The 13870-nt window shown below is 40.0% G+C and overlaps 1 protein-coding gene across 2 annotated transcripts in view; it reads right to left on the reverse strand.

The window, feature by feature from the left end:
- LOC131684091 (fatty-acid amide hydrolase 2-B) overlaps positions 1 to 6931 on the reverse strand; it is a 42330-nt gene extending 35399 nt beyond the window's left edge. Inside the window, exon 1 of one of the 2 annotated variants that reach the window (XM_058966646.1) lies at positions 6665 to 6931. In XM_058966646.1, the coding sequence (XP_058822629.1) occupies positions 6665 to 6750 (86 nt within the window). In that variant the 5' untranslated portion in view covers positions 6751 to 6931. Of the gene's footprint in view, positions 1 to 5920; positions 6610 to 6664 lie in introns of those variants that run through there. The other variant, XM_058966647.1, reaches the window with a different exon arrangement.
- Positions 6932 to 13870: the final 6939 nt, after the last annotated feature.

The raw sequence follows: 13870 nt of genomic DNA on the forward strand, positions 1-13870 counted from the left end.
CTGAATGAGTATACAAGTTGTTCCAAAAATCAGCCCTTCGTTATGCATCGTTTTGTGAAGGTTGAGTATACAAGATGCAAGTGATGCCAAATTAATCACGTTTAGTAAAGTTCAAAAATTCTTTTTAGATTACAGAATTGATAAAATTGATTTAATGAGCTATACTGCCGCTGTACACATAATTGTCCCATGTGTATAGAGAATCCCACAGCACATGGGACAGTTATGCGTATAGCGGTAGTATACTTATCAATCAAATTCTATTTTAAAAATTGTCTTTGCGTTTAAACCAAAATGGGAGGCTTATTACTACTGCAAATAGCAAATACAAGTACTAGTTACACAAAAAACTTGCTGGCAACCTTAGAGCGGTGTTTGGTAAGCAGTTGGTGCGGCGTGTACGTTTCGGTGAATGTCTCAATATTTAAAATGATCGGGGAATATGCATATTATTGCATTGATTCAATTATATCGATTAATTGTGCATGGATTCGCTAAGTATATTAATATACTATCGTTTAGTTCCATTTTCATCAACTTCTATGCACTAATAAGTGAGATATTGTAAAAAAACAATTTGGTGCGCATCGAGTACACGTTCATTTTCACCGAGGGTGTAAATGGGCCATTAGATAAAGATGATTCTTTCAAACACATTCCAAGTTGAAATAGAGAACAATAAAAAGTGAAACAAAAAAAAATCGCTCCTCGAGTTGGGGTTTTTAAATAAAAGAAGGCACGTCCTCAAAAAATCTACAACATAAGTTCAGTGAAATTCTCAAATACGCATTACAATGATCATGAATGTTTACCGTTTGTAAAGTGCAATTTGACAAGCGTTTGATTTTGCTGTAATGTTCAGTAAATATTCCTGAGCTCCAGTGTTTTTATTTGATTTTGCTACAGTATTTTTTTTTTACGGAAGATCGGTAAAATTATCACTGAATTGCTGAGATGCAATGACATTTAATTGATTACAAAATACTTCGGTGAAATAAAAACATATGTTCATTAATATTCTCGTTAGAATTACCGAACACCGGCATTTATTTGACAGATATATTACAATTTAAATAGTTTTGCAATTCATTCAGTAGAAATTAAACTGTTCAGTTCAAAACCGTAAAAAAATTACCGATCATAAAAACTAGACACAATACCAAATATAGAAAAGTTGGATTTTTACTGCACCCGGACCGCTTACGTGAACGAGAGTCTGGAAACGTGTCAGTCGCAGGCCCGTAGCCAGGATTTTGTTTCGGGAGGGGCTTGAAAATTATTGCATAAATGTATAAATTCTGATGACTTGAGATAGTCACAGTAAACTGAATGTAATTATGAAATGTTCTTAGTGAAAACAATTCCATAACTAAGACAATAGACACTAAAAACCCTAAAAACATGTTGTCTGTTACAAGAAAAGCTATAGTGCATCGACGAATTAAATTTGATTATTATTAGTTTATTAGTTAGAAATTTCTCTCCAGACTCTTCAAGAGATCAAAGTATTTAGGGCTGATTGAAAATGCTACGCATTCTAGACTACACGTTTGCAAGGTGTAGAAGACGCTAAATTGGAATGAGTACAAAAATATCCAAAAACCCGCCTAACGAAACTTTACACGCATTTGCTAAACAGGAGAATGAAACCAACGTCAAGGTTGTCTCCATGGATAGGAATATATCAGTGTGAAATCCAAGTTTATCGTTGCAAAGAATGTCCGAACAAAGTGAACTTCAACTCCTATTTTCATGATCGGCTACTATTACTAGTTCTGCGACTTCATCCGAAGTATGCGTTAACTTAATTTTATGAAATTTTCTGTTTAAATGATACTGATCATGTCGTAATTATAACAATCCTGAGAAAAACACATGTTTTTTTCATTTGACTCACGTGGGGAATGGGTTAAACACTATCTTCGACAATATTATCAGGCAACTGAGAATAACTATCTATTTATTTATTTAAGTAGATTCTTTTTAGATACTTTTATATCATTGGACTTACGAATTAAAAATATCGTAGACTGATTTTCCTAGATCCCTGAAACTATAGTAAAAGTCAAAATGTAAAGTGAGTGCAAAAAACTACTGATTCCACTACAATGCAAGAATAAGATCATTAGCTCATTGACGTTCAGAATTTTGCAAAACCGTTGGAACTTGAGAAGATTACCTAGATTAAGTAAATATTATATTTGAACATTTGAAGGTATTTTTTCGGATTTCATGGGTTTTTGGACAATGTAAAATATATATTTCAATGATTTAATCTACTAATGAAAACCACCCAGAATTTAATCTACTGAGCGAAACTGCTCAGAACTTGTTCACTAATCGAAAGAAAATTACTTAGCACTGATTAGTGAATGCTTCTAATTTACGTAAAATTAGGTAAATATATCATTGACACCACCAAAATAACTAGAAACTGTAAACACAGGTGAGCTTAATAATTTCAGCATCACTTGCGTCCGACTTCTTTTAGAGTTGTCTGTTTTCAAATCACAGCAAATTATCCGTTTCCTGTGAAACTTTTGCAAAACTTTATGTCAATTCGTCAATTTTGCCTTTATGTTTGCGAATATCTGATTTCTTCCTTGCTTCTCGCTCTCAATAATTATCCTTCCGAATGGATTCCATTTCTCCCAAATGTGACATTAATCTGCGAGTAAGCGGTATCCGGTCTTGTAGCGGAACATTGATGTTCTCATCGTCCATATATAGGAGGATCTTAATTATAGCATTGTCACACTCAACAACGTGTTTTAAGTTGTTCGAAATGAATGGTTTCGTCTGGGCTAATTTGTTGAGCGCTAAATGCCTGACATGGTAGAACTCGCTTCCGAAAGTCCAACCTCCATGTACACCTTCAGGAAATGCCCCACATTATGAATACTCGGTCCTAAGCGAATCATCAATAATTTTATAATCACCGTATTTGGCTGGAGCACCACTTCTTGCTTCTCGACAGATTACTACAGCAACAATTATAGTAACAGTTTCTTTTATTCTTTAGCCAAGACACACAATATAAAAGTTACTATTTTTGTCGTTCGCGTCGCACTGGCTCGAGCAAAAGCATAAAGCCCCCTAGCCCCCCCTCTGGCTACGTGCCTGGTCAGTCGCCTTTGTTGAAGTAACATGATTACCCAACAAACATTAGGAGCTGAACTATAAGACTACGTGTTGATTTAAAGCAGATTAAAGGTTATGTAAGCTGAATAAAACTTTCGCTGAACTATTTAAACATTAACACTTTATTCAGCCTATTTAAAATCCAGTATTCGCCAGTTCCAACTAGGCTGAACTATACTGCTAATAAATGTAATAGCGACAATATTAAAGCTTTTATTCAACCATCTTAATTAGACTGAATTGCGAGTTGAATAAACGATGCTGTTACCAATACTATTACCTTTAATCATTAAGCTGCACTACATGTCTTCAAAAGGTTGTTTCTACCTTTACATTTGCCATTATACCACCTTTGACTTTTAGCTGAATTATGTGTTTAACAAAGGTTATTGTAACTACTACAAAAATTGGCGCGATTAGCAAATCATGAGGAATGGCAACCGACCTGGGTTCGAGTCCCAATACACACACAATATTTTTTTACTATTAAGTGAAGGATTTTTTTATTATTTCGGTATATCTAAATTGAGATGTTTTGCATATATTACAGTTAAGGAGCAATAGATCAATAAATGAATAAAGAAATAAAGAAAGTTTATTTAGTTTTTTTATATCTACTAAGTTTTCACCACGGGAAATACACGATTTACAGTTTTTCAATGTACAAGCTTACCAAATCACACGCGCCCTCGTTTATGTAAATTTACCTTTTAATTCGAAACGATCTGTTTACTTGTGAAACATGAATATTCTCATATTGAACACAAGAGAAACTTTTTTTCCAACGTTGCTATAAATTTTTGACACCAGCATTGTTACCATGATTTTTTTCTATCCATCCACTTGCAAACAAAGGTACAATGAAATGATTATTCACGCTGGCGAACTTAATTGATATAAATAAATAAACTATTGAATTCGAACAGCGACTTCCGCTTACCAAAAAAAAAATCACAATGCAAAGAAAATCATTTGGCAGGGAGTGGTAAATAAATTGAGGAGATTGCCACCTTAGAATTATAAATGACTTCAATCCATCATTCAGTTACCACCACTTTCATATAACACCCATTTTTACTTATCTAAATGTTTTGTGACAACCATAAATCCTCACCTTGGAAACAAAAACGACTATAATCATCATTTTTGAAAAAAAATTATCTAATTTAAAATTCCCGAATGTTCTAAAAATTATTAATTAAAAAAAATTGAAATAAAAAAATTATCGTAGGTTGGGATTCGAACCCAAGCCAACTAGGTTCACTCAAATCTATAGAAGGCTACTGTAGCCTTTGTACAGACTCTATTCAGCAGCCTAGACTTGTCGGTACATCGGTGAAATCTTAAGCATTCAATGTATGCAAGATTGGTGCAGACAGTAAGGTAAGTGCTTAGTATTCAACAGGTTGCTGGTTCGGATCCAGGTACGTGATATGATATCCAACAAGGTAATACAATTTTTCTCTAATTGTAGCGTAACACAAATAAAAGAATATGGCTTCCAAAGAGAATGATGGCGTGTGTAACTTGACATAAATGTCTTTTCTAACAATTTTCCTATGATAATTCTCTCAGCTGAATAGCGGTAACGAAAAGGTTTATTGATAAAGCTGAACTGTTGTTTTCATCAGGCTATATACGTGCTGAAGAATTGTTCTTTCATGTGTCTTAATCAGACAAGCTGAATAAATTCTCCAAATCCCGGATGTTTAAGGGTGGAATAAACGATATATGATTACACGTATACTTCCAATGTTCAGCTAGAGCTGAATAAAGCAACTGTTAAAACGTTTATAAAATCACGAAATGTTTGTTGGGTAGAGTTAGTTCTATTTTGACCGAAAAATGACAAAAAAGAGCCGCACCCAAGAAATCTATTGAGGATATACACAGGCCATATATTTGCACGACGTGTGTAGGGCTGAGAAACTTTTCGCAGATTCACAAGCTAGCCGAAAAAGCTTTCGTCAAAATTAACCCTTTCATGCCCAATTTTTTTCTAGTGCATGTAGGGTTTCAAAACTATTTTTCCTTGAAAACAGTGGGGTCAAGAAACACGAAAAGCCTATTCTCATAAAGATAGGCAGTGCTGGTCAATTTTTACCTTCTAATGCTCAATACAATTCTCTTAGAATAATTACAGTAGTCCAATTACGTGGAAAACGTAGCCAACGACAGTCTAAATTGATAAGTTTTATCAGTTTTCAATAATATTGCACCATAACTAAGATATATGAAAAAATCATTTTCCGTCGTCAACGTAAACTGTCCCTGGCAGCACTGCTCCATCGGAATCCAATCAGACTAATTGCAATAACTCCAGTTCTAGAGCTGATCCTTGTAACTGTTAATACTCAAATGAAAGGCAATAATCACATTAATGAGCCTTACTTATTTTTGTGAGCATATCTCGCCTCAATCAAAAGTTATAGCTGTTTAAAAACGTTGTTGTCCACAAACAACATGGGCATGAATGGGTTAAGTACCACAGTTTAAACTTATGATTGTTTTGCACTATATGGATTAACCTGGGGTGTTGGAATTAAAATCGATACTTTCCGGAACGTCAATTTCGGACATCTGGTCACTTAACTATAACTGTTTTTGTTAGACACTACTCTATACTTGCTTGACGAGAACGTTTTGAACCATCATACTCGACACCGAAACAAGATTATCATGTCTTGTATGTATGTTCTTGCTATGTTTTGCATCGCGATGGAAGGAAGTGCCTCATTAATTTAATGAACCATTCCTTTTGCTAATCATGCATACGTACCTGCCACTCATTGTACAGAATTTAAATTGGTGATAACTGTTGTATTTCGAGGCTGTGAGCAGACTCCGCCGATAGTGCTCAAACTTTGCAATGTTACACTCCTTGGAATCACAACTTCATTATACAGTCATTTGACATCAGCGCACCGTAATAATCGCAATACACACGGGACAACCAACTAATCTATATTCTATAATCTAATTCAGGTTCGGGTCATAGTTTTTACAGCTGCAGAGGATGTAGGTACATCGATTGTAAACTTTCTCTTTTGGAGTACAATCAATATAGATATGGCAGGCAACTGCTGTACCTAAAAAACTACTTGCAGCAAAGAGTGAAAATAACTGCAATTACACTCTACCGAACACCGCAATCGGACTGTCTGTCCGGTCGGTTCTCGATCGTGAGCAAATACTGTTTACTCTCGACACGCGTGTATCAAAAGATTCGCTCACCGTATTGTTACAGCTCGCGAAGAGCATACGTCGGGAGAATAATGTATTCATCAAATTCTGTTTTATTGCGGAGAAGATAAACATAAAACAACATCATAAGTTTATATCAAGCTGTGCCGCTATTGATTGCGTATCGTCTTGTTTGTGGAATGCTGTGTGAATAACACAACCTACAGTGTTACATAAGGAAACTGCAGTCTTGTGATAGACTTACACTTTTTGCATTCCAATCATGGCAAAAAGTTCCAAATTCTTAGCAAATAGTGAAAATTGCCCAGCTGAAACTTACTTATGAAATTCACGTCTAGCTAGTCGACATCCTTTGTTAAAAAGCTGCTGCAGCATTTCCACGGCCGCAAATGCGTACGATAGCATTTTCCGCCACGATCCGAATTGGTATACTTAGTTGATATAATATCAATAGTATCAACTTGAAATGGACAAATATAAATCAAACACGGTCGCGACAACTTCGATAACAAATCCGGCGGTGTGTGAACTAGGCACTAATGCCACTCGATCGATAGATATACCCGCCCAACCGCTCCGTCTGGATGTGCTAATACTACTGACTGACTCTGACTGACCCGCGTTCGATGGCTTGCTCCCTCTCTTTCTCTCTCTCTGCAGTTTATGGCCGGTGTCGCGTTCCAACTGCAAAACGAAAGTGCGCCAACATAACAGTGCCAGTGCGGTTTGTATCATCGGAAATATGTGTCAGGGCAGTGCATTTGCTGGCAAAACCTTTTTAATTATGCTTTTTTCATGCGTTAGATATAATATGTACTTGAATTTCATTCTTTCCGCGTGGCCAGTCAACTTTATCAGCGCGGTCGAACGCGGCCATTTATTAACCTCTTCATGGCCATATTGTTTATAAACAAAGTTTTAGAAACAAGTTGGGTTGTCACCACAAAAATTGGTCAGGTTAGTAGTTGAGGGACGATTGCTTTTTATTCAAGGTGATAGTACCTGGAGGTTGTGATTATCACGCATTGCTTGGAGTTTTAACATTAGCTTAAAAATACTCATGGATAGATGTGCGATCAAATTGTGGCAATCCACGGGTTATCCATAATCAATTGGAAGACCGAAAAAGATTGAAAACATTTTTTGACGATACTAAAGACTTACTTGATACTTAATGGGCAACAATTCGCTTCGTTGAATCTACGTCGAGTCAAGAATTCTCCTCCACTGGACCCGGTCCTAGGCCACTCTCTTCCAGTCACCCTGGACATGAGTGCTTTAGGTCCTCTTCCACTGCAAACAGCCATCGTGTACGCGGCCTTCCACGGAGCCGTCGGCCTCTTTTCGGTTCTTTACTGAATATTACCTTCGCCTGTCATTCTTCCGGCATTCGTGCCACATGACCAGTCCACCGCAGCCTGCCGTTTTTTGTTAGCTTGACAATATCCACTCCTTTATATACTTGGTATAACTCATGATTCATGCGACGCCGCCAGATGCCATTTTCTTCTTTACCGCCGAGTATTGTTCGTAGCACCTTACGTTCGAAGACACCGAACGCTCTACGATTGACTTCCTTTAACGTCCACGTTTCATGGCTGTACAACGCAACCGGAACTATCAATGTCTTGTACAACGCGAATTTTGTCTTCGTCTGCAAACTATGGGACTTCAGCTGGCTACGAAGTCCGTAAAATGCCTTATTTGCAGCTGCAAGACGCCTTTTCACCTCGCGGGTAACATCATTATTGCACGTCACTAGAGTTCCAAGGTACACAAATTCTTCCACTACTTCAAATTTATCACCACCTAACACCACTTCACCACCAACATCACTATTGGACCTACGTATTCTTCCAGATATCATGTACTTTGTCTTGCTGGTGATGATTGTGAGGCCAATTCTTACTGTCTCCCTTTTAAAAGGCACGAATGCCACGGCTCGGCGGTCGATTACAATGATATCAATATCGTCCGTAAATCCTAGGAGCATATGCGACCGAGTGACGGTGGTACCGTTCCTTTGCACGCCTGCCTCCTGATGGCACCTTCAAGAGCAATGTTGAATAGCAAGTTTGACAGCGCATCATCCTGCTTCAATCCGTCTAAGGTTACGAAGGACGTCGAAATCTCATCCGCAACCCTAACACTTGATTTCGATCCATCTAGCGTTGCACGAATCAGCCTAATCAGTTTCGTTGGAAAACCATGTTCTACCATTATCTGCCACAACTCGTTTCTTTTCACTGAATCGTACGCCGCTTTGAAATCAATAAACAGATGGTGTGTCTGCAAGTTGTATTCCCGGAATTTATCTAGGATCTGTCGCAGGGTAAACATTAGATCCGTTTTTGATCGACCTTCACGAAAACCACCTTGGTATTCGCTGACGAAAGACTCCTCCAACGGCCACAATCTGTTGGACAGAATACGTGACATAATTTTGTACGTCGAATTGAGGAGCGATATTCCTCGATAATTGGTGCACTCCAGTCTGTGTCCCTTTTTGTATAAGGGACAAATGAGGCCCTCTAGCCAGTCAGCAGGTTGTTCTTCTTCCCATACCTTCAAAAGAGTACGGTGAAATATTTCGTGCAGCTGCTCACTACCGTGTATGAAAAGCTCGGCTGGGAGCTCGTCCTTTCCAGCAGCCTTATAGGTTTGCAGCTCTTTGATTGTCTTTTTCACCTCTTCTAGCGTCGGAGGCTCCACAGCTTGTCCATCGTCACTTATCCTTATTCTGTTCGTTGACGTGCTAACATTCTCTCCACTCAACAATGTCTCGAAGTGCTCTCTCCACCTGGCTGCTACCGTAGTTTCATCTGTCAGCAAGTTACCTTCACGGTCATTGCACATGACGGGAGACGGCGCTGTTTTTCTCCGTATGCCATTGACAGTTTCATAAAATTTCCGCATATCATTTTGTTCCATACTGTTTTGCGCCTCAGTAATGACGTTCTTCTCATACTGCTTTTTCTTTCTACGGTGAATTCTTTTTTCGGCTCCTCTTGCTTCCTTGTATCGCTCTTTGTTCTGTCGGGTACCAGACACTAACATCCAGCTTCTGGTAGCATTTTTTCTCATCCGTCACTCTCTGGCACTCCTCATCGAACCAACCGTTTCTGGGTCGTCTCTGAGCAGTACCTATTACTTCTCGCGCTAATGTGCTCGCTCCGTGGATTGACTTCCACAGATTGTTGAGGTTGTCGTCTACGTTGATTCTCCTTATCCACTCATCAAGCTTCTGGCGGTACTCGTCCGTCACACCTTCTGCTGAGAAGCGCTGGATTTTGTAACGCAACGTCATTGGTTACAGATTGAAGGCTGCCCTACCCATATGATTGGACGGAAAAAGTCCTCTCTACCGAACTGAGCGTTGGCGTCTCCGATAACAATTTTCACGTCATGCTTTGGGCACTCTCCGTAGGTTTTGTCGAGACACTCGTAAACACGTCATCGGGTTTATCGTTTGTCGGTGCATAGCTGTAGTTGAAGAATTTGCCTCGTACCCTCAATACACAGATTCGCTCGCTAACCGGTTTCCACCTTATAACACGCTTCATCTGCTTGCCGATCATTATGAAACCGACTAAATGTTCTGCCTTTTCGCCGCCGCTATAGTAAATGTTGTATTTGAAGGAAGTGTTGGCGATGGGATTCACCGCCCTGAATTCAAGTTCTCCACTTCTAAGCCACCGCACCTCCTGAATCGCAGCCACGCTCACTCCAACCGTCTGCAGTTCGCGAGCCAAAAGACTCACTCGTCCGGGTTCATTCGAAGTCCTGACATTCCATGCTCCGAGTTTCCAATCATTGTCCTTATTTCGTAGCCGGGTCGGTTACCGAAAGTATCGTTCGTTTTTCTTCTCTTTTTCCTTTATGTGGTAAGTGAGAGGGTTCGGTAGGCTACCCTACCGGGGTCGCGCTACCTACATCGCGCTGGTGGGGCTGCCACCTTAGGTATAGCTGACGCGATAAAGCATTTCATACTCAGCCGCTGGATGCCAGAACAAACGCTGTCAATGGCGTACGGAGAAAAACAGCGCCGTCTCCGTCATGTGCAATGACCGTGAAGGTAACCAAACCAGAGCTATGTTGGACGCTCCTTCCAGGTTGTCGACTCACCGTTTTGCAGCCCCAAAGACTTACCTTTCAATATAGGGGCCCTTTTCAAAATTTCAGAAGAAAGTCGAAGTAGAATTGGAAGGGTGGGAAAAATAACAAAATAACAGTACAAAAACAAACACAAATATCAGATAAGTTAATCTCACGAGTAGGTCAACTCGCCTGCGAGTAAGTCTAAAGCTCTTTACCATATTAAGATAAGATTAAGAAGATAAGAATCTTTAGTATGTCTCTGAGTTTCAGTCGTCCAAACATGGTGTCGTCTATATGAGGACGGTCGAAAATTTGAAATCTCAATTGCGCTACTGCTGGACAGTCGCATATCAGATGATATGAGGTTCCGTAGTCGGATTCACAAAGATCACATGAAAAAGACTCAGCGCGCTGAATAGTTGCCATGTGATAATTGAGTTTTCAGTGGCCGGTTAAAGCCCTGGGCAGCATAGCGCAAATCACTGGGCACGGTTGCTCTAGAAACGCCTTTGTTTGGCGACAGGTTTGTACATTTTCTCCAATAATTACGGTGCTCGGACGAAGCCCAGGACCGCATTTTTTCCCCTTATCCAACTTGTCGAAATTGGCAGGGCGGGCTTAGGACCAACGAAGTCAATCGCTGAATCTGCCCTGGCCAATACCTAGTGTGTGAGATTGTTCCAATCTCATTTCACGACAGTAAACACCAGCACCAGCATGTCCCTCCATCAGAGAACCGTTAGTCTAACAGACCACTTGCGTTTGTTGTTGTCTTTCCGTATAGCCAGACAACCACTCCTCTCGAGAGGGAATCTTCACATGGAATGTCCTGTAAGGAAAACTACATGTGAGTGTAATATCGTTGGGAGCAAGAATATCTTCACCGCATGTGACCACAATCGCGTATGACTGGTAGAAAGATCAACATGGTTACTGTTCCAAAGCCCAGTAACCTGCAGTCTGTATGCATACGATAGTGCTTCTTGTTTGAGGTGTATGTGTAATGGTTTGATATTTAGAAGTGCCTCAAGAGCAGCAGTCGGAGTTGTGCTGAAAGCAACAGTCAACGCCATGAGCGCCATTCTTTGCAGATGGTTTAGCTTTGACTGGACTGTCATCACCTGTCTCCTTTGTCTTTGAAAGATTTTCAGATGAACTCCTTAAAAACCAGAGATGGTGTTTATGTGACGGACGAAAAAGATGTTCTTAATTGTCTCTACGACGCACACTTTCCAAATTGTATCGATCCAGAGCTGAGCAATGTTCACAGATCTCATTCTGGTGTATCGGACTCGTGGGCGTTAGCACGCACATTGGTTTCCACTGAATCGGTCAGGTTGGCAGCTTTGCTCCATACAAATAACCCGGAAAAGATGGAATACTTCCCGTGCTACTGCAAAAGAGATTTGATATTCTTAAACATGTCTTGAAAAAGATTATGCTTTCCAATCTTGCTACCGGGTATATCCCGAAAGCATGGCGTGAAATAACTGTTGTAGCGTTTTCGTTTTTTTCTAGGTGCTACGCCGGTGTAGTACAAAGAAAGATAGACTGATTACACCCGAGAGTGAATGAGTGTAGCATCGACTACACCGGTGTAGTGCACTGTCAAAAACGAAAATGCCATTAGATTTATTCCCAAAGGGGAGCGCTCAAGCTATGAAGAAGCTAAGAGTTTTAGACCTATCAGCTTAAGTTCTTTTCTTCTTAAAGCTTTGGGACGGAGAATCGATCATCACATCAGGAACGTTAGTTTAGTTGAATATCCACTTCACAAAATGCAACATGCATATCAGTGTGCGGAAAATCCACGATCACTCTACTTCACGATATTGTTTACAACATTGAGAAAGCCTTCTCGCTGAAGCAATCTAGCTTGGGTGTATTCCTAGATATTGAGGGTGCTTTTGATAAAGGGCGAACACGAAATTATTGCGATACCGAAAATGTCATGCCAATTTTCTTATAATGTTTAAAATCAAACCAAAATTTTAGGGTAGTTTTATACATATATTTACTTCAAAAATCAAAAGAAAAGTTAATCGATGGAACCTTGAGTGTAAAATTGAACGCATTTTCGCTTGATGCCCTCCATCACAGTCTTTACAGTGTCATCCGGTACCAGTTTCTCAGTTTTTTTTCCATTTTCTTAACATGTCCTTCTCGTCTTTGACTGTCTTCTTGCTCTTCCGAAGTTCCCGCTTCATCATTGCCCAGTACTGCTCCACCGGACGCAGCTCCGGACAGTTTGGCGGATTCATGTCCTTTGGAACAAAATGGACAGAATTGGCCGCATACCACTCCAGGACACTTTTAGAATAGTGGCATGATGCCAAATCTGGCCAAAATAGCGGAGCTTCGTCGTGCTGCAGCAAGAACGGCAAAAGGCGCTTCTCGAGGCGCTTAGATTTGTAGATCTCGCCATTTACTGTGCCCTTTGTCACGAAAGGCTCACTCCTCAGTCCGCAATAGCAGATGGCCTGCCAAATGAGATATTTGGAGGCGAACTTCGACATTTTCTTCTTCTTAAATTTGTCGTCCACATAGAACTTACTCTTGCCGGTGAAAAACTCCAACCCCGGAATTTTCTTAAAATCGGCTTTTATATACGTTTCGTCGTCCATCACACAGCAGCCATATTTTGTCAGCATCTTCTCGTAGAGCTTCCGTGCCCGAGTTTTAGCCGTCGATTGTTGCCGCGGTTTGGGAAGTTCTGTACCTGTTGTCCAGCTCTCTTCTTTGCATTCTGGACGTAGCTCTGCGACATGCCGATCTTTTTAGCCAAATCACGGCTTGAGACGTTGGGATTTGCTTTAATCATCCGCTTCACCTTTCCCTCCGTCTTTTTGTTCTCCGGTCCCGGTTTTCTTCCAGCTCCTTTGTCGTGGTCCAACGTCAACCGCTCCTGGAACCGCTTCAACAATCTGGAGACGGTTGAATGGTGAATGTTCAACATTTTTCCCAACTGCTGGTGCGACAGGTCAGCAAATTCCAGGTGTTTGGAAAGAATTTGTTCTCTCGACTCGCGTTGGTTCACCTCCATTTTCGTTGAATCGAAAAACACGACTTCGAGTTTGACAGCATGTAAACAATACACATCAATGAGAAAGTGTGCAAAAGTTGGTTGATTTTTACCCAATGGTAAAAAAGTTATGCCCTGTCGAATGTGTCGCAATAATTTCGTGTTCGCCCTTTATGAATGAGTTTGTCGTATCCACGACGTCACCTAAACCGTCTAGTTGACTAATTGTTGGAAAATATCCATCAAATTTAGTCGCCAAGTTTTCCAAAAAGAGGTCCCAGCTTGTAGATTTAGGATTACAATATGTTATCACATTGAAAGTGACATCAAAATGATCGAAAAATATATATTTATGGACGGATAGAGACGGTTCAGTTTTATTTGGAACTTGCCAATTTCCCAGCT

This window comes from Topomyia yanbarensis, chromosome 2 (assembly GCF_030247195.1).
Source record: "Topomyia yanbarensis strain Yona2022 chromosome 2, ASM3024719v1, whole genome shotgun sequence".
Lineage (NCBI taxonomy): Eukaryota > Metazoa > Arthropoda > Insecta > Diptera > Culicidae > Topomyia > Topomyia yanbarensis.